This window comes from Myzus persicae, unplaced genomic scaffold, assembly GCF_001856785.1.
Source record: "Myzus persicae strain clone G006 unplaced genomic scaffold, MPER_G0061.0, whole genome shotgun sequence".
Lineage (NCBI taxonomy): Eukaryota > Metazoa > Arthropoda > Insecta > Hemiptera > Aphididae > Myzus > Myzus persicae.
In genome coordinates, this window is record NW_019100925.1 from 288039 (window position 1) to 312926 (window position 24888).

The following is a 24888-nucleotide window of genomic DNA, read 5'->3' on the forward strand; positions in this document are numbered from 1 at the left end:
CTAAGTTATGGTCTCCCAAATGATAAGCCATACAGTCAACAACTAAGCTAAAAATTGGGAATTATTGAATAGAGAAATATATATTGATTCAATTGAAAGGATTTAATTTTTAAGACATCGTTTTATCTGTTTAATATACACAAAGTTTATAAAGACTTACAATATAAAAGAATATTTTATGTATATGTATACAGGGTAACCCACTGTTTTCCCATGTCACTGTAAATTAAGTGAAAACAGGAAAACAAGCGTTGTGCCACCTTATATAAATGTACATAACCGTATATAATAATTTGTAAAAAAAATGGAAGAGATCACATCATGACTAACTGACTAGGACTATTGCTGTAGCTGTTGTTGTAGGAATGCTTACCTGAAACCTGTCGATTAATTGTCGACAAACTGGACAAAGTGTTAGCTGCTGAGCACAGTTTTCACAATAACCTCTGAAACAAAGAATAGAAAAATACATACAACTTGTAAAAATTAATGAATTATTGCTATTTGTATTAGATGCCAAGCTTTTAGATTAGGGTAATAGTATGAATTGAGAATTTAGGTGGTTGTGAAATCTTTAATAAAAGCATTTGGCTTCATTGTAAATTGTATTTAGTTTGAAATCTTGCCCAAATATTAAGAAAAATAAAGGCTGCAACAGGGATGTTGATATTGTTTTATAGTGTTTTGTTTTTATATTCCGACTTAATAATGAGTTATGAACATTTTAAATTCAGAGCTTGCAAGCCTAGTATATATAATAAACATTGAACTAATAGTTAATTTTTTAGTAAGCATTATTTTAAGATGAATTGAACAAGAAATGTGTGGAGAGTATCAAAATTTTGAATTGTAATTTACTTACTCATGTTTACAGGGGTATAACATAACATCAGCTTTATGATCAAAACAAATTGTACACGAATCTTCATCAGCTGTCTGCTTGCCCAACAAACCTAATAACCCCAGTCTCATTTGTCTGAAAAGAAAAATCATTAATTTCATACTTTTTTTCTGATTTAAATATTTACTTTGGTAAGATTGTTTTTTCTTTTTCATCCAATATCCCATGGTCATTCATGATACTGAACTTTACACCTTTCGGTGGATATTTGAATGGTTTGCTACCAAAGTTAAAACGACTTTGTTGGAATGTCATAAAACTTGCAGCAGCAAAAAACTCTGTCCTATATTTGTAGATTTCAAACATTTTTAAATGCAATTAATATAGAGAAGAGTTTTTTTCATACTTAGCATATTGAAATATTTTGTCATTAAACGCAACAATTTGACCATTTAGGTAAAACGTTGCAGTTGGAGATGGTTTTTCCACTTGTAATAAGCAACCAACTGTGTCTCCTTCTCGCCATGGCCTTCCAGACACACAACTGGTGCAACGGGCACCATGCCACACTAGTTGTCTGCAGCCATCGTAGGCTACTGAATATTCATCATCACCTATGCCATATCCTTCCTAAAATGATTTGTTTATGTAAATTCAATGAAACATGTGATAAAAAATATTAACGAAAATGTAAATATTTACATGATTAACAAATTTTGAATTTCTAGTCGACCATCCAATTTGCATGACACCTGATGTTAATATTGTAACTTCATAGTACCAAGTGCCTTTGTCAATTTGGAATGTACAACGAACACTTTCAAAACTACAAGCATCACATCTAGCCTAGTTAAAAAAAATGTATGAGGTTGTGTAGGTTATATATGGTTATTTAGAGTGTTGTTTATACTTCTAAACCAGAAGGACCCAGTTTTAAATACTCGCTAGCATCTTCTTGGTTTAATATGGCATTCACACCTTCCATTGAAATATTTAAATATGATGATGTTCTTTGATCATCCACAACTAATTAAAAATCATTATAAGATATTATTTCACTAAAATTAATATAAACATTAAAACAGTGTATTACATATGTTATCTAGTAGCCATTCAGCACAAAACCCAACTTGAGCATAAAATGGTTGATCAGAACCTGTCAACCTTTCAAATATTGACAACATTGCTAAAGGTCCAGTCTTCATAAAAGTTTCAATTGTAAATCTGTTCTCTCCTAAAAATGCAAACGTAACATTTATAAATTAAAGTAACAGTAAATTAAAGCAGAAACACTTACTTATTTGTGCGAATTTTTCAAGTGCAATTAATGAAAATAATATAATTGATGGATGTACTTGCAAATCCTGAAAAATATTAGATATTTCAAAATTCTTTCTACGTGCAAATAAAGATGTGAGTGTACTACTCATGACTCACCATGTTATTAAATAAATAAGTCAATGTATCTTTAGTTAATAAAGCAATACTTAAAGGTCCAGGTAACTTGTCAGCAAGTATACCTAATATTACACAAATGTTACGATGTTGGTCAACTGTTTTACGTTTAGGAGTTTTATTTGACAAATCTAACATTTGTGATAATTTCATTACAGTGTCCTAAAATAAAATTGTTTAAAAATAACATTGATTATAACATTATCTCAAACAAAATTAACATAATTATAAATGGAATTTAAAAAATGCAATAATTATATTTACTTTGTCGGGTAGAGGGCAATCGTCAAGAATAACAGTTATAAGAGCTGGACTTAGTGGATCATCAAGGGGAATGACATGAATCATAGACAATACTACTTGAATCCAACCATCACCATCATCTGCAACCCAATGTAATTTTCGCAATGCTTCTGGAGCTTCAGTACCACTGAAAATAAAATTTTGGTTAAATTATTCTATGTATATGATAAAAATTTTCATCAAGTTTTAGATTAATTTTATGCAAAAATGAGAACTTATTGAATTTACTCAAGCTTAAACCGTTATATTTTTCTATTATATATAATTATAAAAACAACAAATTTTTTTTTTTCATATATTTAAAATAAGGGAAATAATTAGGTAGATTTGATTAATAAATTAAAATAGAAAAATACCTTTACAGAGTCCCCTAAATAGCCCCAGGTTGTTGTTTTTAAATATGAAGATATTTATTATTTATACAAGTTGCGCTTGGTCACCTATTTGAATGGTCAAAAGCAAAGATTAGGTAAAGGCGGTTTTAACAATTTAGCTTTTGAATTTTCAAAGTAAACACTTTTACTTGGACTACAACGTATTTTGATTTGGTTATGTTTAATGATGCCAATTTGCTGCTAGGATATCTGATTATTTCAAACCAAGTTTTTCAAAGATAGTAACAGATTAGCGAAAACATGGATTGGGGTAATGGCTGCCACCTTTCAAAGATGGCAGACTCGGAGGCAGGCCCAATAAATTTTAAAAAATCATCATCAAAACACGCTAATACATCTTTTTTTTTCCGTTTAAACCGACAGCAGAGGAGGATCTGTTTGAACACTACTACTCCATACTAATCTACTCCACACTGCTAATACACCTATACTCATGAGTTAATGAGGTAAAAAGGTGGATAGTGAAATAGTTTATGTATCTGTATCTAGTAGTTTTATATGTAAAAGCAGAGTATCCGGGTTAAGCCTGGACAGGTGGCAGATCTAGTTGGAGTTAATTAATGATATTGAATAATTCATGAAAGAAGAAAGGCGTTTGGTATATCGGTTGATTGCTGTGCTCTGGGGTAAATAGTTAAGCATTTTAAAAATGTTGAGAACCATTTTATAACGGAAATCAGAACATATTAATGACAATATTTTTCGATTATTTGATAGAAATAGGTTTTGTTTTAACTAATTGAAGTAACTAATCAACATTTTTTTAACATAAGTATACTTTTTAATTTCTTCAAAGTATTCAAATTATACATTTATCAAGACATTACCTATTAACAGAAATTAAAAATACATTTTAGATAATAGGTATAATTAATGTTTGAACTTTATGAAAAACACTTATTCATGAAACAAAATAAAGCACACCATATTTGTTATGTTAAGAGGACAATCTAAAATAAAATATTATAAAATAATAATTTAAATGTACAAATTATATTGTATACATTTAGAAACAGATTTTTAATCTCATTAAATTCCATGAAGTGTGATTTAAAAAAACAAGTTAGGTAATTGTTTTGTAGCTAGTAAAGAAACTAATATCCTACATTCCTACGGAAAAATGTTGATCATAACTCAAAATAAAATCTCAATTAATGTACTCAGTATGTCTTTGATCGAATGAATATTTAGGTCTGCTAACATATTTATCATAAATTTACTTTAAACAATTAAAACATGTAATAATAGAAATAAATTAGATAAGTAAAAAGGTGATAATTATTTATCAATTTAGGTACCTACCTAAAATTTCATATTTGTAATAAAATTATTACTTAGAATAATTATAAAACAGTACAACCAATTCCACAAAGCCTTGGTGAATAAAATGAGAATTAAGACACTACTTAAATTGATATCAAAGTATAATTATTTTGATGGACAAATATATATTTTTTTGTTTGTTTGGAAATATCATGGGTATTAAATACGATTAAAATATATACTGTAACTTTAATAATTACAGAATGAATAGCAAGCTAATGGAATAAAATACGGTATTCATTGAGAATATTATTGCAAGAAAAAAATTAATTCAATAAAGGTTAGGTTAAGAAGGTTACTTATAAAAAAAAATGGAGAAACATTAATTATTTTTTAATAAAACCTACAAAAAAACTTGTGGTTATCACAGGGCATTTTATACATATAATAATTAATATTGATAAGTGATTTTTTTTTAGTATCGTATAGGTTTAATAACATTTCAAATGAAAAATGTGTACAATTTATTATTTGTAGTTGATATAAATTTAAAATCATTTTTTAGTAAATTTTTTTTAAAAAATTAGGCAGATACCTACTGGATTATTTTAAAATACAGCTGGGACATGGCAGACCAGATACATGACAATGTTTTTTAGTGTTTTTTTTATTTAGGTATAGTTGAAGTCTCTGGATTTTGTGGATAATTAAATTTTTTTTTGATATACATATTTATAAAAATCAGTCTGTATAATTAGTTTTTATATTCTCCTATTTTGTTGAGTAACAATGGATTAACAATAGATTTGTAATAAATAATAATTATCTATTGAGGTGTCTATATAACATTCTATTGATGTAACAAAATTAAAATGTAATAATATAACATAAATTACCCTTGCTGTACAGTAGGTAATTAAAAATTATTGTATACCTAGGAAATCTGGTATGAATACAATTTATAAGGGCTGTAATACTGTGATTATCATGGCTTCCATTTAATCTGGAATAGAATTTGTGCAGTTAAATTATACATCTGTAAGTACTTAGGGGTACATCTCATAATTTATTACTTAGTTAAGTACCTATTTTAGTTTTATTGTTGTTAAAATTATAAAAATTGTCAAATTGTTACACAGTAACACAATAAATACATGGTAGATAGACACTGAAAAAAAAACAGATATATAATATGAAGTAGGTACCTACTTAATTATTAAAATTAATTAATAGGTTTTCAGGATTTTTCAATAAATTCATGTTTTAAAGAACCTTTAATAATTTATATAGATTTATATGTATAATATAATAAGGTAGTATACTATAATATATAATAGTCTATTATGCGAAAATAGAAAAAACAGTATTTAGTGATGAAATGGATAATATAGTGTAATAAATTGCTCAACACAAACCTAGCTTTTGTCAGAATTCCTTACTTTTCAATAAGTCCCAAGTTCTTGATGATGCTCAATGTCTGAAGTACAAGCGAATCGGTCTGTCTGACCGAACCGCTGCGGCTACGACGCCTGCCAAATATAAACCGTCTTCGTTCACCGCTATCCTGACCGAATATGTTCGTCACATTCTCGCCGTTCTGACACGATTTGCAGTGGAAGGCACCCATGAAAACGGCGATGATAATTACAACAACGGTGGGAGGAGGGATACGTAAAATAAAATCCAAAAAATCGTCACTTTTGTTATTGTAGCTAAACCGTCGGAATTATTATTGTTCAGGTACAGTCGTGCGGACGATCTCCGAACTCCGGTGCACGGCACACTGCGTGTCTGCGACGGTTGTCAATGATTAAAAAATATTATTGAAATCGATTCTTTTGCAATGAGCAGCGATCGCCGCAGTTCAAGTCAAAAAACATTATTGACGCCGTCGGAACCGACTCGAGTCGAGTGCGCCATTAACGCTGCAGAGTACCGACCGCCCGCTCGTGTGTGCGTGTTCAATATTATTTACGTCAACAACAATAAAAATACATATTATTAAATGCGGAAAACGATTAATCGCGCGCGCGTGTGCGTGTGTAATGTGTATATCTGGTTTACGAGAAATATTGGATGTTCGTGTGTGTGTGCATATAGTACAACATTACGCACCATGTATCGAGATAATTGTTTAATGTTTTGTGCGTTACAATCGTTAAATACTGTCATAGACAAGTATATCATATAACAAACAAACAAATACGTTTAGTGATTCATCGTTAAAAAAATAATAATAGTAGAAAAAAAAACTTCCTAGTAAAAAATACTTTTAGAGTTTCAGCTGGAGCTGATGTTATCAATTTATCATCAGCCATCCGGGCGGCGCACACGGTGCGAAGGTGACGTAAACAAAGAGTATTTACTCTGTGATAATAAATTGTGGGCCCACACCATGTGTGCGCCTCTGCGCGACCCGTCCAAGGTCAATCTCTGAGACCGGCCTGCCTTCGACCATTGGTCCGCAGACCGCCGTATTCTCTGCAAGCGAACTGCTTGCCGACCGGCGACCGTACCAGGGAAGCGTGAACGCCGGAATGGACGGGCGGCGGGCTGCCGATAGCGCTAACGCGCGACGAGTGTGGACTGTGGAATGAGGACTACGGCGCTTGCCGCTCGCCACCTCACTTCACGGTTTACATGGTTATTGCCATATATTGGTTACTACTTTACTAGTTACTACTTATTATCACCCAACACCTGCACACCTCACCATCGTCTGCCGGTCACCGTACACGTAGTTCGTAGTATAAGTACGACCGGACCGACGTGCTCGACCGTTAGTTGCCGCACGGCTGTCCAATACTACGTCGACTTTTCAGACGAACAGCTACGTGGCTCACCAATTTTCAAAACGTCTTCTTGACTTCGCCGAACGCTCCACAGAGATTCATCGTCGTCGGTTTTCATTCCGTTCGAATTAATATGGATAAGGTCGTGACGTGCGTGGCACCCGTCAACATAGCCACTATTAAATACTGTGAGTTCCCGCGCTTTTCCGCAGTTTCCCGCCTTCAATCCAAAATATTATATTCTTAATTTTTCTGTTTTCAGGGGGCAAGAGAGACGAACATTTGATATTGCCTCTAAACGATTCGGTCAGTCTGACATTGGACTGTGACCAAGTGAGTTTAACACTTGTATCCGTGTATATAGAACAGTTGGATTAGTATTTGCGATCACATAATGAAACAATAATACCTTTCTTTTTCCAAATTTACTGAAAAGAAATGTTTCGAATTATCATACAAACCTTTATCTATGGACAAAATTATTTAGTACATTAAATTTTTATAGCAAATAATTGTTTCTGCTCTCCATTTGAATATTTGACCAAGGACTAAAATATTATACAATACTGAAAAGATATGTATTGAGAAATAATTATTTATCTATTGCTAGAAAATACCTTTAAGCAATAATTCTATCATAAGACAGATATATTAAAATATTGTTTATAATTCATAAAAATAGTTTTGTTTTGAAATACTTAAATATATATCAGAGTAGTCTTGGCTAGTTTTATGGTACGCAGGGGCACTGAGACTACCCAAGAAATTATTAAAAAAGTTATTAGATTCCTTTAGTAAATTATAGTTAGTTGTAACGGACAAAAAATATTAGTAAAAAAAAGTTTTTGAAGCATTTTGTGTTGAGAAGTATCTATTTACAATAAAATAATTTGCGAAGCATACATTTGTTGTGTTCTGGGCAGCCGTTTAAATATTAGCTACACACATGCACACTTCGTTTAGAAATAAATGGTTGTTTGGATCACATTTAATGTGTGTACAAGACCTATTTTTATTGTGCTGCGATGCTGCATCAGTCATCAAATGGTAGCATACCAGAGTACATTGGCCATCAATTGCTGCCAGTGTGCTCTCAAGTCAACTAATAATTACTATACTGACATTTTAATATAAAAACAGAATAATATATATATCTTATACATTTTTTGTAATCCACCTTATCTAAACTTCATGAGCCGCCACTGCATCAAGGAAGAAAATGTGGGCCATTCTCTCAACATTGTTATACTTTATTTCAAGTAGAATAAGCTATAACACAGTAACTTTTTTTTATAGATGCACGCCAAGACATCTGTTCTCGCAGGACCGATGATCGATGAAGACAGTGTTTGGCTAAATGGGCAGTAAGTGACTTGATTTTTTTATGTGTGTACTAATTTCTAAATTAAGGCCTGTGACGTGTTTAACTCGTCATATTTAATAACAATAGATCCTTAAAATTACATTGATCCGCTACTGGTCTGACTCTAGATTCACTTATAAGATATACTTCTTCTATTGATAGATACCCTTTGACTTAAAATATAATGTGTGATAATATTATAATATAAAGTATGATTATCATAACAATAGAATATTATTTTGCTTTTATACAGGTATTTTTATTTTTATTCCATTACCTATATTTTCATTTGTTGGATCACTATATTTCCTGCTACTAAAATATTAACTTACCTGAACTGTAGCATAATAAATATTTCCAATCCATAAACTAGATTTATTTTTCAAATCTGAACGCAATTATATTTTTAACTACCAATCAAATATATATTTTTATTATACAATATTGTAAAATATTTTAGATGAAACAATATTTACTTATATTTCCCATAATATTAACATTAATTAACTCCATTAATAATTGTATTCAGATTAAGTAATATTGAATTATGTGATTGATTATTATGTACAATTGTATCTACCTTATATAATTTAAAATATATTTTATTCAAATATTTGCATTAATCTACATGTACCTGATTCATGATATGCAGTTATTCAATAATAAATATTAAATAAATTATATAATATATATTTTGAACATTGTACTTATGTGTTTATATCTAAATAAATATAAATATGTGAAGCTAATAAAACATTTAATAGATGTAATTTATGAGTTATGAGTTATTATATTTTCTTCTATTAAAAAGTAACTACAAAATTGCTTAATCTTATAATTAATAGTTGTCATTTGATCATTAGTCATATATATATTTAGTTAACTATGAGAAACTTTCAATACATTTTTTATTTTTTTATTAATTACTCTATTGAATTTGAAAAAATATGACACTAGTAACTAATATTCAATAATTATTTATGTATAAATGTCAATTGTTCATATTTTTTATTTGTGTAATTATAGTAATTAAGTGTATAGCATTAAAGTTGTTGTAAAAATATAAGTAAATCATAATAGTAATAATTTATCAAAACAGGATATGAATTTTAAATACTTCTAACTAGGTACCATATTTATTTTTATAGCATAAATTATTATGTACAATGTATTAAAATATTATTTGAATGTTTCATCCTTAACCAAATTATGATATAATTACAGGATTATGTCCATCGAAACAAACGAACGTTTGAAAAAGTGCTTTGATCTAAGTAAGACTCTATTTCATTTACATTAATTAAAACATAATTGAAATTTAATTTTTAGGCTATCTTTTAAATTATTTTTTTTATTTATTAGTCTAATTGTGTCAATACCCTGGTATTTTTATAATCTTTTAAATTTGATTTATCCATTAATATAATATTTTGTATTGTTTGCTTGTAAGACTAAAATTTATTTTTTTTAATCAAAATATTATATAATATTACCTACCATAATAGAAGTATTATATTTTTGAAAAGTAGCCTTCAGTATTTTTAACAAATAGTAATATATAAATATTATTTGTAAATACTAACATGGTTAATAGTTTTCTTTCTAGGCATTTACGAAAAATAAGATGCAAAGTTAATGGTTTTTTTTTTTTCAGTAAGAAATTTAATCAAATTACGTAAAGGTGTTAATAATCAAGAAGCAAAATGGAATATAAGGGTCTGTTCGGAAAATAATTTTCCTACTGCAGCAGGACTAGCGTCATCAGCAGCTGGTTATGCTTGTCTTGGTTTGTACATTTTCAAAAATCATAACTGCACTTTAAAATATTTCTAATTGTATTGATTATTTTCAACAGTATATACATTAGCTAATGCTTTTGGATTGGTTGATGAAGATTTACCATCTATAGCAAGACAAGGTAGTGGAAGTGCATGTAGAAGTATTTATGGAGGATTTGTTCATTGGAAAGCTGGTATTGATGACCTAGGTTCAGATTCAACTGCAGTTCAAATTGCTGCTGATACACACTGGCCAGAAATGAGAATTATCATACTAGTGGTAAAATAGATTTTTATGCATATTAATTTAACAATGTTTTTAAATTATTTTTCTTAAATATTTGAGTTGTAATAAAAAATCAATGTAAAATTTTAAAAGTATTATAATTATTTTAACTATGTTAAAATTATAATAAATTTAAAATTGTTCTGTCAGTAGTTATAAAATCAAACCTAGTGCTAAGGTAAACACAGTTTGAACTTTACATAGAATAGTTTTTGAATTCAGTGGTGTATTATTGTTTCAACATTAGTGTAGCACAAACAACTAGTATTTAAACTCTTTTCAACAATTATAATTCATATTTCTAATTATTTTGGATAGGTAAATGATTCTCAAAAAAAAACAAGTAGTACTTCGGGAATGAGACAATCAGTAAAAACTAGTGAATTACTTAAATACAGAATTCAAAAGTGTGTACCTGAAAGAACAAAAGAAATCATTCAAGTAAAATTATTTCTGATACACTTTATTATAAATGTATAAATGTTATATTTTTTGTTCAGGCCATAACTGATAAAAACTTTGAAAAATTTGCTGAAATTACAATGCGAGACAGTAACCAATTTCATGCAGTTTGTTTGGATACATATCCTCCTTGTGTTTATCTAAATCAAGTATCACATGAAATAATATCTTTTATTCATGATTATAACGAAGCTGTTGGTAAAATTAAAGTACATGCCTTTTTTTAACCTCATTTATCCCATATTAAGTTATTTTAAGTGTACTATAGTGTTTTTTTTTACCATCTTAGGTATCTTATACATTTGATGCTGGTCCAAATGCTTTTTTATTTATTCAACAAAATGATTTGGGTTTGTTTATGTCAGAATTGGTTAATGTTTTTCCATCTGATCAACCTAATTCTTCATATTTACGAGGAATCGAATCAACACTACCTTATAAAGTTTGTAATTCAATGAAATAAAATGATCATATTTTGATATGTATCAATTTTGTTATTGTGATTTTGTTATTTGTTTTAGGTAAAACCATATGGATTTAAACCCAAAGATAAGGATCTTTTGAAGTATATCATGATCACTAAATTAGGTAGTGGTCCAAGATGTGTTAATGACCATTTATTGAACGATGATGGTACTCTGAAATTAAACAATTGAATCTGTAATTTATCAAGGCATTTTTTAGTTAATTTATTGTTATATGCCTGCTTAATGAAATATTTATTTGTTTAAAAAAATTTGTTACTATAGTTTTTATTATTTATATTTATAATTTATCGGTTTATTATTGGAATTGAATATTTAATGGGCAGGAGCCCAAAAAGAAAGAAAATAAAGTATAATATTGTTTATTTAATATGCATTCATCAAGGATTATATTTTTTACAGAAATAACATTTTGCTCTGAGGTTATATTTATATTCTTTCGATACAGGTATACCTGAAAGTATAAATTTGTGCAAAAAGAGTTTATGATTGATAACAAACTTTTAAGTTGTTCAAGTGTTAATTCAGTGGCGTGTAACATAGGGTCTAAGTGTTGCTGAGGCAACACCTTAAATATAGGTGGGTGCCGGGTGGGGTATTGATAAAAAAAAAATAGGGCATTTTATAGGTCGGTATAACAGTATAATGAGAGGTAGGTCACCAACAATTAGAGCAACTCCTATTTTTTTTATGATACACGCCACTGAGTGTTATTGTGTTCTTCCAGTTCATTAATATGTTACTACCTTACTAATATTAAAATACTAATTGACATAGGCATGTATTGGGATACTACGTGTATGGCGCCTATATTGCAATATGAGCTTTTCTACTGATGCTGCAGCTACCTTGCAACTTAAAATATGCACACATATTGATATTTGCAAACATGTTGAATTAATAAAACGAATTACAAATTTTGCATAACTTATTACAACATACCTGGTCAAATTTTATATCAAATTAAAAAAGATAAATTAACACGCTGCAGCTATATCACTTAAAAACATAAAATATGTTCTTTTTGTGTAGGCTTCTTATAATAATATACAGTCAACTCTTAATTATATAAGCAAATTCCCAAATTGCGAGGTAAAATGTTTACAAAAAATACTAGTTATAGCTGATTTTAAAACTGATGGGTGGGACGAGTGTGTTGTGAGACTTGAGATGTTCTCTTAAATTTGCTTTAAATAATTAAATAATTCTATAATTGTAAGACGATGCACATTATAGAGAAGTGGATTGCTCACACTCAAATTTCTGGTCCATTATGGACCACATCAAAAAACACTATATATATGTTTATTCCGCTGTAGACTGTGTAATACTTTTTACTGGTAAAACCTCATATATTTTATATTTATAATGTTCTTTGTTCAAATCTTAAAGTTATTTATAAAAAGAGTATTATAGGTATATATATTATTGAAGTGTAAAAATGTCTTAAAATGTTTTTAAAAAGTTTTCAAGTATATCAATTATTGTAGGCTTGTAACTTATGAGACAATGTAATAATAGTAGCAGGGAGTGGAAGGCAAAACCCCTCATGGCATTGTGAGGCATTTACAATAATAGCCCCACACATTCTAGAGGTCTATTTGTACCTATGACCATATAATCTTAGAAGAAAATAAAGAATTGGAAGGTTTATTAAATATATTTATATATATTTGTTTAGCAGTTATTAACCACAAAGGTCACAAAAAACAAATTCTTTATGAGTGCATTTTCAATTTAAATATATAATAGTAATTTGGCTAACATTCCAGATGTACATTTTTTTAAATAAGTATTTAAATAATTTACAGTACCTGGTATAAATTATTAAATGATAAATGATTGGATTCAAAAATCATAATTGTCTGCAGTCCCTAACAAATTTTATTTGTTTCTTAAAATGTATATGTTAATAAATATATTATATAAATGTACATGAGTTCTAAACTCAGTGAGGCCCAGTAATGTTTTTGGATATTAAAATAAATAAAAATATAGCTGTGGGTCCCTGAAACTTTTCCTACTTTTAATCATGTAACTTAGGTTCCATTACTTAAGTAGCAAAATGTATTAAATTTCTAAATAATTTCATTGAAAATAGATCATAAACATAATATTATTATGCCAAGAAACACAGTTAAATATTACTACAAAACAAAATAAAAATCACTACATTGATCAGAACAATAATTTTGTTTAAAAGGTAACTATACAATTTAATGGAAAAAATGAGTATGATTATAATTATAAATAAATAGACATAACGCAATTTTAATATTTTATAATCTTACATTTTTATTAAAAAAGTTTTTTTCAGCTCTACTACATAGGAAAAAAAAACACCTATTTGTAATGAATAATACATAATTATAAATTCATAACTGACATAAATAATATGTATGTTTATTTATTAAATAAATCACATTCAGTTTAACTAAAAAACATATTGCATTGAATTTTACTTGGAACTTTGAATGTGTCTTTGTTGTTAAATCGACTATTGGCCCGGCTCTAAAAAGAATGAATAAAAAATAAATAAATTTACAAATATACATAGTATTATATTTGTTATTTGTAATCTATTTATTAAAAATCATTCAACTTCAAATTTGAATTAAAACATTTTACACTAAACAAATAAAAATTTAACTGTTTTTCATGACTATTATAAACAAAACAAACAACAAACTATAGTATAAATTATAATTAATGCACACAAATCAATTTTTTTTTAGTATATTTTGAAACAATCAATCATGCAAAAATTGATACTTGCTAAATTGAAAACACACTATAACTTACTAAAAATGTATAACAATTTTTCAATTGTTTAATTTATATAAGTTCAAGCTTTTTCATCTGAAATATTGGAATTTTTATGTATAGACATATAGTTTATAAAATTAAGAAATTACTATTTTATAATTAAATCTAATAAAATGAGATATTTCTTCAAATACTAGGTATTTTTAAATTTACTTATTGATTCTTAGTTCAAAACAATATTTAAAAAAATAGTCTGGTACAAGAAATGGAATTTTTTTTTATAGATCGATTGAAAATCTGCAAAATCTCTGCATTCTTTTTGGTTCAAAAGTTAATGTCAGTAAACAATCACATATTTACATGTATTTCAAATCTATGTGGAAGCAGTTTAAACATTATAATATTTTGATTGGATTTTTGGATCAGACTAACTAGATTTTGAAATAATTGATAGTAATAATTGTTGACCATTAATTTTAAAGTAGGTATATGTTTATGCTTTAAGTAATTTAAAATAAGTAAATATAATACACTAAAATACAAGAGTGAAAAATTAGGTACATTTTGAGATGTCACCAACTAGATTTGTTCTTCTCAGATCACATATTGAAAATTAATTAATAAATGTAGGTTATTTAATTAGATACTTACTGGATGGCTTTCCCTTGACCCATGGAGTGAATTTTACATGTGTTTCATCGCGTTTGGCTGCATTGGCTTGGAGTTCTGGTTTCAACACCCTCCTAACAACTTTTGCAGCGATGTTGGAATAATTAACATAGCTAAAATCACAAGGGGAGTTAATTTAACAGACAAGTTAAGAGTGGACTTTCGCACGGTGTTGAGAGTTGAATATATATATCTAAAGGCCAATAAAAAAAAAAAAAAACTAGAAGCAAATAATTTAAACCGTAATTATTCAATAATTTATCATAAGGTAATTCCAGAGCAAGTTCTCATGAGGCACAATGATGATCAAACAAAAAAATTTATTGTGTCTGTTAATGTACAGCTTCGATAAAAGTGAGAAAAATTACAATACTATTGGTAGGTGTTTCATGAAGACATCTATAATTGGCCTACGCCACCAAGCAGTGGCGGCGGGATATAATACTATTTGAAGAAATTGCTTCATAGCTTCAACATAGTTTTAGATGTAATAAAGTACATGGTTGGTGGTAAAAATATTAAAAATGTACAATTTGCTTCAAAGACTCAAAAAGTTCAAGTCGCCCTTCATCAATCAGACAAGGTGTGAGAGTGGTTTGAGCCCCAATGTGGTGGTTGAAAATGCCGCAGATGGGTCGCTATAGTTCTTGTATATTGTATTTTGCATTTTTTTCATATCGAAAATATTCTTTTAAATGAATACAGCAACGCGACAGCAGTTTGGATATTAATCACACAAATATTAAACATATCTCGTGTCTGGTGGTTCACATGATTGATAATTCTAGAAATATTATAATATGTTGAGCATATACATAGATTGAAATTGATATGAATACAGCAGAACTGTGCATGGGCAAACAAAAACATTCTAAATATAGGCGGGTCAAAATTAGAAATGATGAAGCTACAGAATACAATCATAACAAGAAACAATCGATTTTGCTATTAACATGGAAAGGCCTAGAAAACTCGAACCGAAAAGTCGCGGAGCTTACATTCCGACACCTATATAGAAAGTACACCACAGCGCATGGGTTATTAACACGGCTTTAAACAAGTAAAATATATCATTACTTCAATCCAGCGGCCCTCCAGTAACTCATGATGATGGCTGTCCGCGGTGAATGTCGACTGTGGACTGTCGAGTGACCGGCAAAATGAAAGAATGTCCGGAAAAATTATATGAATTACGGATGCGCCTATAGAAATTTAATTTCTTGCCCAATATGATATTATGACATTATATAGGACGTACCTGGTTAAAAGATAAAACATATGTACAAGGCACAAGGTGATAACTGGCCGAGATCACCTTCGTCCAGTGTGGCCACATAAGGACACACGTAAGACCCCTTGGCCGCCACGGAGATCCATTCTATCTCTGTTTTCTTTCATTTTTGGGAAGCACTGTTGATAAAAAACTAAACAAAAACGATTTCCATTATGGCGGTTGTCGGGTTGATCAGGATAATGGAATGCGATTTTTGTCATCACGTGATTTGTTCAAACTGACTCAACTGAGCCGTCGCCGCCTCGGCCCTCAACTCAACTCTCGAGTCTCATCGCTACCGTAGACGTACGCACACACGCACCGCGCGCGCATACCTTACCGATACCGAATACCAATTTAGTTTGCTACGTGTGCGCGTCGTAACAACGTTCCCGGTCAGTCGGAACTCGGAAACGACTCCGCCGCCGTTGCTCAAAGCTGCAGCACCATCGACACTGCCGCAATGGACCTCGAAAAACTCACCAGTCTGCTAAATGCCACGCTCTACCAGCCGCATAGGAGCGAGGCAGAGGAACAGCTTCAGCGTGTAAGCATGCTTTTTGGCAGCACCCGGCCCGTGCACCCATAATAATAATAATAGTATACCCACATGCGTCATGCACTCGGTTGAAGGTTATGTGTTTTATCGCACTAATTATTATGAGTTCGGTTCGGTGGCGAATTTTTTTTGCCATTTACATTTTTTTTTTTCGTTTTTCCGATGTATACGTCTGAATCAAAATCGTTTTCGGCCGGTGAAACCACCCGCCAAAACGGAAAACCGGGATCATGGTCCCGTCCCTACCCCACCGACAGCCACGTTTTTCGCATTCGTGCGTTGTGCCTTTGGCATGAGCCCCTCTCAGTTGTTTCGTCGTAGTCTTCTCAAAGTGCAACGATGCCAATCGTTCATTATAATAAGTTTTTGACACCATGTGCAATTACATCATTGTTAATATTGTCACAGGCGTTTAATTATGACGAGCAATTTGCTAGGCGGTAGATTGGATCAATTGACGGCAAACGGGGAAAAAAATAAAACCATAATCAAATATATTTCATATGTCTCTTCAGTCAACATAGTGTATATTAACTGTAATTGAAAACTACCCGACATTTTATATACTGTGGACTCTGGATGACCGATTGCATACCTTGCATTACACTAAATGATTCATTTTAAATAGATACTGTAATCAAAATATTTGATATGTTTAAAAATAAATAGTTAAAGAGATAATTTAAGATCCTATCATTTATTTATTGTTGCTTCGATTAACTTTAATCCCATAACTGACTTAAAGTATAAAAATGTATTGTAAATACATTTTCTATTCTGCCCTAGAATCTACCTGTTGATACCAAATTTATATCAATTAATGTAAACAATAATTTTGTAGAATACTATTTTCAGTTCTTTAACTTTTGACTTTATTTATCACACTGAAACTGTCTAATGTAGCTTCTATAATTTTAAAACTAAATTTTGAACAAAACATATTTTAGACGTAAACTTTATAAACCTGCCTAACTACATTTTATTTATTTATAGATACACAAAATTGCTGGATTTGGTCCAGCTCTACTGCAAATTGTTGTTTCTTCTGATATTGAAATGTCTACTAGACAAGCAAGTAAGAAATCTGAAATATGTAAATATGTAACTTCAATGCTCGTAAAGATTCTAACTCACAATATTAGGTGAAAATCCTAATTTTTCTCTTTTAATGTTTCGTCTATTTATTATATTATCTAAACCAAAAAAACCAGATTTTTTTAATATACTTCAGTACTTTTACAGTACTCGAATATTTTGGTATTATGCAGTATAATGAAAAACTTTTAACCCTAATGTACAAAAAATTGTTTTATTTATTTGTGAACATAATTTAAGGTGCTATTTATCTGAAAAATTTAATGTACCAGAGTTGGGCAACTCGTGAAGATGAACCAAATAAATTTACAGTTCATGAACAAGATCGAATAATAATAAGAGATACCATTTTAGATGTTATAGTTCAAGTACCAGAGTTGTTAAGGTAACAATGACCCTTCCTATTCTATTTAAATTTACATGTCTTAAAAAAATGTATCAATTTTAGAGCACAGCTAACTGTATGTTTGGTAACAATGATGAAGCATGATTTTCCTGGACGTTGGACTAATGTTGTTGAAAAAATTGATGTATATCTAAAAAGCGATAATTCATCTTATTGGATGGCTGGTATAATTGGTTTTTCAGCTTTAATAAAAGCCTTTGAATATCATAAGGCAGATAAATCGCCTATACACGCTGCAGTCAAAGTATTGCTACCGGGCATATATAATGTCATGGTTCTTATAGTTAGTAATTCTACTGCTGAATCTGTTGCATTGCAGAAAACTGTAATAAAAAGTTATTTCAAACTTATACAAGTAAGAATAAGCTCAGTAATTACCTGATCAAATAGAATTTTTTTTTTCACTATGTTGAATATGTGACTTAATTACTTTACAGTTCACAATAAGTCCCGATCTAATGGAAAGAAATACCTTTACCAAATGGATGGAATTGTTAAGCATAATTGCATGCAATCCAGTACCAGAAGAAGTGAGTCGTTGTGAACACAGTGAGATAGACCAGTTACCTTGGTGGAAGATTAAAAAATGGGCATTACATACTATGTATAGAATTTTTGAGAGGTAAATATAAAATATCATTACACTAATTATTATATTTGTCTAATACTTATTTTATAAACTTAAGGTATGGAAGTCCTGGCAGCGTTGCCCAAGAATATCAGCAATTTGCCATATTTTATGTTAAGACTTTTTCTTCTGGAGTTATAGAAATAATTTTAAGAATATTAGATCAATACCGAAACAAAGTTTATATCCCTCCTAGAGTCATGCAAATGTGTATGCACTATTTGAATCAATGGTAAGTACTTGTATAATAATATATCATAAAAAATATATTTATCATTATTTTACTTTTTTACTTCAGTGTTAGTATTGGACATACCTGGAAAATGATTAAACCACATATTGCTGCAATTATCCAAGATGTAATATTTCCTCTCATGTGTCATTCAGAATGTGATCAAGAGTTGTGGGAATCTGATCCACAGGAATATATTTCTCAGAAATTTGGTACCATTTTAGTTAATTAAAATGTATTTATTTTAACTAACAATAATAACTATATAATTTTATAATAGACATTTTTGAGGATTTAATATCTCCTGTTATGGCTGGTCAAACAGTATTGCATTCAGCATGTAAAAAACGTAAAGACATTTTACCCAAAGCCGTTCAATTCATTGTTGGTGTTATTACTTCAAATGATGCTACTCCATCTCAAAAAGATGGAGCTCTTCATATGGTAATTTTTTTTTTTTTTGCAGTTGAAGATTAGTTAAACATTTTGTATTAATTGTGGTTATTTCATAGCTTGGGGCGTTAGCTGATGTTATATTTAAAAAAGATATGTACAAGGATCAAGTAGGTAGTATGCTTTATCAACATGTGTTTCCGGTTTTCCAAAGTCCACACGGCCACTTAAGAGCTAGAGTATGTATTTTTATTTTTAAGCTTTATATACATGTTAAGTAATTTTTTGTGATTTTCTTATTGTTTAGGCTTCTTGGTTTATACAACACATCTGCGATATAAAAATTAGTAATGATAATGTTTGGAAGGATTTAGCAACACTATGTTCTAATGCTTTATTAACTGATAAAGAACTTCCTGTTAAGGTTCAAGCTGGACTTGCAATCCAAGCATTATTAATTGCTGAAAACAAGGTCGAACAACTTCTAGAGCCTAGAGTATGTACATAGTAAATTTGAAAAAATATATTTGAATATTAAGTAGCTATTTAATGTGGCTGTTCTCTCCACAGATTAAAGAAATTACACTCGAACTTTTAAAAGTACTTCAACAAACAGAGAATGATGATATTACTAGTGTTGTGCAAAAAGTTATTGCAACTTATTTTGATAAACTTGCACCAATTATGTATGATATCTGCCAGAATTTGGTTTGTATTTTAATCATTATTAATATTTTAGTATTAGCAGTTACCACATTAATTTAAATAAAATACCAAGTTGATCTCTCTTAGTTATAAATAACTCATTATTCATTAACTTAAATCTGTTTATCAACTCTCTAAAGTAGATAAGAAATAGATTAGCAAATTAATGTTTGTAAGTTTATAAAATGTTAAATACACATACTTATGTTTTAATAATACTTCATAGAAAATTTTTTTATTTTCGACAATGAATCACTATAAATACTATATAACTAGTAATGATAAATAGGTAACTTCAGTTTTATCTTGCTTAAATGTTATGTTATTTTTTTTTTTTAATTTAGGCAAAAACCTTCCTTCAAGTCCTTCAGTCAGATGATATGAATGATAAGAAAGAAATTACTGGTATGAGTATTTTAAGTTGTATTGAAACTATATTGAGTGTGAATGATGAGCAACCGCAAACCTTAGCAGCCCTTGAACCAGTTGTTTTGGAAGTCATAGTACATATTTTTAGTACACCTGAATCTGGTATTGGTAAATAAATAAATGACAAATATAAAATATCATTTTTTAAGCAAATTGATTTTGTTGTAGAATACTACGAAGAAGCCTTAAACTTAGTATGCGACTTGACCAACCTTGAAGTGTCAGAGAACATGTGGAAAATTTTGGAAATAATTTATTCAGTAAGTTTTTTTTAATATTTTTAAGTGTATAACAAGTGTTCATACAACATTTTGGAATTAAAGACTTATTACTTAAAATTTTAGCTTAAATCAATATTAAATACATTTTAAAATAATGTAGATTTGTTTAATTCTTACATAACTTAACTATGTATTAATTGTACAGGTTTTCCAAAATGACGGAATCGATTATTTTGTTGATATGATGCCTTGCCTTCACAATTATGTTACCATTGGAATGGAGACTTTAATTGCAAATCAAAATTTCATGTTAATTATATTTAACATGTGCAAAACAGTAAGTATAGTATATCATACATTTTTTAAAAATATAAAATCAAAATTGTAATGTACAATTTAATTTTAGGTTTTATCTTCGGAGTCTGGTGAAGAGGCTGAATGTCATGCCGGAAAATTACTAGAGGTTATAATTTTGCAATGTAAAGGCCGAATCGATCAAGTAATTGAAAGTTTTATTTTAATATTTATTTAAATAGACGAGCATTAAATATATTTGTTTATCTTTTAGTGTATACCATCTATTGTTGAGGTAGTTTTGCAGAGACTAGTTAGAGAAATTAAATCATCTGAATTACGAGCTATGTGTCTTCAAGTGATAGTAGCTGCTATCTATTACAACCCACATTTATTATTTGAAACACTTGATAAATTGCAAATGTCTATGTCAACGAATGAATCTATCTCTGTACATTTTATCAGACAATGGTTACAGGATACTGATTGCTTTTTCGGGTTAGTTTCATACTTAAATATTTACAGTTCAAGTAAATACTATAATATTATTTTTTTTGTATGTATAGAATTCATGATCGTAAGCTATGTGTTATGGGTTTGCTTACATTAATGGCATTATCTCCAAATCGGCCTATTGCTGTAAATGAACACGCCAATCAAATTGTACCTTCAATGCTCATGCTGTTTGATGGTCTTAATCGTGCATATACTAGTAAGTTTAAGACTTAAATCTATTTTATTTTGTAGTAAAGGAGAATAAGTTTCATATTGATGAACATGAAAAAAAAATGTTATGAGTGAAATGGCAAGAATACACCCAAAATATTTCTCTCATCATAACCTAAAAATCCTTCAAAAAAGAAAAAAAATTTTGATTTTAGTTATTGATACATATAAAAAAATGCTGCTTGACATAAAAAAAATTATGGTTAGGACTTCAAAATTAATTTTGATATTGATTTCACTTACATTACAATGATAATATTGACAAGAGTAACAAAAAAATTAAAGACACTTAAAATATTAGAATCACATGTACTTTATATAAATATTTACTTTTAAATATAATGTGCGATCTATTCATACTTTACATACAAACTAAATTTGCTTTCATACGGGTGATGACATCATTCAGATTTATGTTCAGAGGACGTTATACCCATGTGTTAGCTATAAAAAATCATGGTTAGCTCTGTCAGTTTAAATATTAAGAGTTAATTAACCTCTTATTAAAACTAAATGTAAGATTAATATGGAGAGCATCTCGTTAGCTTTTTATTATATTTTAATTTTATAACGAATTATGAGTATTTTAAGATGTGCAAACAATTTACAATTTTAAAATACTCATATCTCGTTAAAATATATTAAAAAGCCCATGAGGTGCCCTCCATAATCTTTCATTTAGTTTAAAAAAGCAGTCAATTCACTCTAATTTTGAAACTAACAGAGCTAACCGTGATCTGCAGAACGTACAATTTGATGTTACGCTCTAGTAAGACGGAGACAACACATGTGGGTATAATATCCGCTTAAATATACTTTGTTAAGTTTCCTAAAGAGTATGTTTCTATTTTTAATAAATTTGTTTTTGTTTATAGTCAAACTTGGTTAATTCGGAGTTAATGGATCAATCTGTAAAGTTTGAATTAACCAAATTTGATTGTACTTATTATAACATTGTAACAACTTGAGTTGAAACATACATTTTCCTTGCAGTTGGTATGGAATTGATGTGTCGCATCATTTTTGTATGCACTAATTTGATGTAACACTTACTGTCATCAAGGACTGTAGGAATTCTTGTGGTTGAACTTTATTTATCGATTGTAAACGCCATAAAAATTAAAATTTAATTGTTTACTTTCACGTTTTATTTCATACTGTTATTTTTGTCTTTATATGAAACTACTACCTCTTATAATTTTTTTTTGATAACATTGTTACCTATTGTGAAGAGGTGTAAAAAAAATGTGGCAATAATTCAATGCTGAATAATTACCAGGAATATTTATTTTTTAATTGAAATCTAGATGTTAAACATCATATTTTAAGAAAGCCATAATTTGTACCAGTTTTATTTATATGCCACTTTATTGAGTAAGAATCCTTAAAAAGCTATATTTGCTGTATAGACTTTTATTCGGTGTAATTCTTACATTACAATTAAACATTTAACTAATTATTTAAGGTTACGTGCTTCAGATTCTTTAAAAATGTCATAATTTATACATTAAAAACTCTTTATAATATTTAATTTAGATAGAGACAATCAGCACGAGGATGAAACTAGTGATGAAGAAGATATAGATACTGAAAATGGTAAGTCTACAACTTTTTTTGATTTCTGTTGAAATTAATATTAATTAATTTTGTATCTTAGAACTAGCTACTGATGAAGACGAAATCGATGAAACTCTAAGCTATAGTGCATCTGACAAGAGAAAATCTCTTTTTATGACGGTTGTATGTTAAATTTAACCTGTCAAAAATTATTTTTATGTGGTTTTTTTATTTTTATATTTGTAGAATTCTGAAAATGCTGATGACGACAGTGATAGTGATGATGATGAATATGAACCACCTGAAGAGACGGTACTTGAAGTTTATACAACACCGCTGGATTCTGACCACAATAACTCTGATGAAACAATTGATGTATACATCTTATTTAAAACTGTTTTGTTAAGCATACAACAAAATGACCCTGCCTGGTACCTAGCGCTCACTAACCATTTAAATAGTGATCAACAGAAATCTATAAATGAATTAATGGTCGTTGCGGAACAGCGTCGGGCTGAAGTTGAAAATAAAAAGAAAGAAAAACTAGCAGGTATTGTTGTTAATTTATCTTAAATCCAATGTTATCAGTAAGCTGTTTTTATCATTTTACTATTAGAAATTGTTAATATATTATGCATCTCAGAAGTAATGCAAGAAAACTGAGTTTGTTATAGTAACATAGTATTCAAAACACCTAGTATACCTAAGTTCACCGGTGAATATGTTCTAAAAAATTGTACTCTAAACTAAATAATTTTTATATCTAAGAATGCTAAGATTGGTTTGCAACATACTGCTTCATTATTAAATGTTTAAAATTAAAGTAATATACTGATATAATTAAGTGTTTTGTAATCATAAATTAATAATTTTTTTTACCTTATATGATTTAAGATATTTTACTGAATTAAAAAAAAAAATTTACTACCCATTTCAATTTTGAAATTGTATTATAAATCATGTATATATTCCACTTTTATTTGTGATTACAACCAAAGAATAGTCATTTATAATTTTGTTACTAAAAGTTAAATATTTAGCTTACAAAGATCTTTGATAGTAATTGTATGCTATTTTCATACTCAACCGTCTAATAATTTTTTGAGTATAATTTCATAATGGTAAATAATGAAGCAGAATGTGTTATAGGTTTTGTTGATTTGAAGTGTACACGGATTAATTCAAATTTTATTTTGTTTCAGGTTTCAAATTTGACCAAGCTACTGCAGTTCCAGCCTCGTTTAGTTTTAGTAACAGCAATAATTCACCTTTTGCTTTCGGCCGGTAACTGGATTATTATATTTGGACGAATAATATTTGCTTTTACTATTCATTATTATTATTGTATGTTCAAACTATATACAAAATCATCTAAACCAATTAAACAACAAGTTGTTATCATAATTTTAAATATCTTTGTGTTGAAATTAATATATTATTATCAACTTATACCTAAACAGTATTTTTACTTATATTAGTGTAAAAATTATTACTAAATTCTATAATTATCTT

The 24888-nt window shown here is 29.1% G+C and overlaps 4 protein-coding genes across 7 annotated transcripts; 2 read left to right on the forward strand and 2 right to left on the reverse strand.

Annotated features, from left to right (window-relative positions):
* Positions 1 to 81: 81 nt before the first annotated feature.
* Positions 82 to 6480, reverse strand: LOC111026848 (RING finger and SPRY domain-containing protein 1-like). The gene is made up of 11 exons (XM_022304998.1): positions 5697 to 6480; positions 2561 to 2726; positions 2279 to 2458; positions 2139 to 2205; positions 1935 to 2075; positions 1752 to 1867; positions 1544 to 1687; positions 1248 to 1471; positions 1029 to 1184; positions 863 to 976; positions 82 to 446 (listed from the first exon to the last, which is right to left on the reverse strand). The coding sequence occupies exons 1-11, from the start codon at positions 5882 to 5884 to the stop codon at positions 326 to 328; spliced, it is 1617 nt and encodes a 538-aa protein (XP_022160690.1). The 5' UTR covers positions 5885 to 6480; the 3' UTR covers positions 82 to 325.
* A 291-nt stretch (positions 6481 to 6771) lies between these two features.
* Positions 6772 to 11717, forward strand: LOC111026849 (diphosphomevalonate decarboxylase-like). The gene is made up of 10 exons (XM_022304999.1): positions 6772 to 7237; positions 7312 to 7382; positions 8346 to 8413; positions 9637 to 9686; positions 10067 to 10198; positions 10268 to 10470; positions 10795 to 10917; positions 10977 to 11147; positions 11228 to 11380; positions 11460 to 11717. Exons 1-10 carry the CDS (start codon positions 7183 to 7185, stop codon positions 11592 to 11594), a joined length of 1161 nt encoding a protein of 386 aa, XP_022160691.1. The 5' UTR covers positions 6772 to 7182; the 3' UTR covers positions 11595 to 11717.
* Positions 11718 to 13790: 2073 nt separating this feature from the next.
* Positions 13791 to 16143, reverse strand: LOC111026845 (protein stunted). 2 transcript variants are annotated; one of them, XM_022304994.1, is made up of 4 exons: positions 15936 to 16143; positions 14841 to 14971; positions 14226 to 14282; positions 13791 to 13934 (listed from the first exon to the last, which is right to left on the reverse strand). In XM_022304994.1, the coding sequence occupies exons 1-3, from the start codon at positions 15962 to 15964 to the stop codon at positions 14269 to 14271; spliced, it is 174 nt and encodes a 57-aa protein (XP_022160686.1). In that variant the 5' UTR covers positions 15965 to 16143; the 3' UTR covers positions 13791 to 13934; positions 14226 to 14268. The 2 variants fall into 2 exon arrangements, with proteins under 2 accessions (XP_022160686.1, XP_022160685.1); XM_022304993.1 differs by lacking the exon at positions 14226 to 14282 and having other exon boundaries at positions 15936 to 16142.
* A 162-nt stretch (positions 16144 to 16305) lies between these two features.
* Positions 16306 to 24827, forward strand: LOC111026841 (importin-7). Of its 3 annotated transcripts, none has more exons than XM_022304990.1 (21): positions 16306 to 16678; positions 17684 to 17765; positions 18026 to 18170; positions 18234 to 18546; positions 18629 to 18813; positions 18878 to 19051; positions 19118 to 19263; positions 19332 to 19495; positions 19564 to 19683; positions 19752 to 19940; positions 20015 to 20152; positions 20494 to 20680; positions 20747 to 20838; positions 21005 to 21136; positions 21206 to 21298; positions 21368 to 21591; positions 21660 to 21805; positions 23356 to 23415; positions 23477 to 23559; positions 23623 to 23926; positions 24579 to 24787. In XM_022304990.1, exons 1-21 carry the CDS (start codon positions 16595 to 16597, stop codon positions 24662 to 24664), a joined length of 3147 nt encoding a protein of 1048 aa, XP_022160682.1. In that variant the 5' UTR covers positions 16306 to 16594; the 3' UTR covers positions 24665 to 24787. The 3 variants fall into 3 exon arrangements, with proteins under 3 accessions (XP_022160682.1, XP_022160680.1, XP_022160681.1); XM_022304988.1 differs by having other exon boundaries at positions 16307 to 16678; positions 20494 to 20686; XM_022304989.1 differs by having other exon boundaries at positions 16595 to 16678; positions 20494 to 20686; positions 23477 to 23556; positions 24579 to 24827.
* The last annotated feature ends 61 nt before the right edge of the window (positions 24828 to 24888 follow it).

Bases quoted from the DNA above. Each gene is read 5' to 3' on its own strand.
- LOC111026848 (XM_022304998.1), bottom strand. From the start codon at position 5,884: ATGGGTGCCTTCCACTGCAAATCGTGTCAGAACGGCGAGAATGTGACG. The intron at 1,688-1,751 runs GTATAAACAACA...TTTTTTAACTAG, and splicing joins TGGGTCCTTCTGGTTTAGAA to GCTAGATGTGATGCTTGTAG. The intron at 447-862 runs GTAAGTAAATTA...TCTTTGTTTCAG, and splicing joins TTATACCCCTGTAAACATGA to AGGTTATTGTGAAAACTGTG.
- LOC111026849 (XM_022304999.1), top strand. From the start codon at position 7,183: ATGGATAAGGTCGTGACGTGCGTGGCACCCGTCAACATAGCCACTATT. The intron at 7,238-7,311 runs GTGAGTTCCCGC...TTCTGTTTTCAG, and splicing joins CATAGCCACTATTAAATACT to GGGGCAAGAGAGACGAACAT. The intron at 8,414-9,636 runs GTAAGTGACTTG...ATATAATTACAG, and splicing joins AGTGTTTGGCTAAATGGGCA to GATTATGTCCATCGAAACAA.
- LOC111026845 (XM_022304994.1), bottom strand. From the start codon at position 15,964: ATGAGTTACTGGAGGGCCGCTGGATTGAA. The intron at 14,972-15,935 runs GTAATGATATAT...TTGTGATTTTAG, and splicing joins TGGAGGGCCGCTGGATTGAA to CTATGTTAATTATTCCAACA.
- LOC111026841 (XM_022304988.1), top strand. From the start codon at position 16,595: ATGGACCTCGAAAAACTCACCAGTCTGCTAAATGCCACGCTCTACCAG. The intron at 20,153-20,493 runs GTTTGTATTTTA...TTTTTAATTTAG, and splicing joins ATGATATCTGCCAGAATTTG to GCAAAAACCTTCCTTCAAGT. The intron at 21,592-21,659 runs GTTAGTTTCATA...TTGTATGTATAG, and splicing joins GATACTGATTGCTTTTTCGG to AATTCATGATCGTAAGCTAT.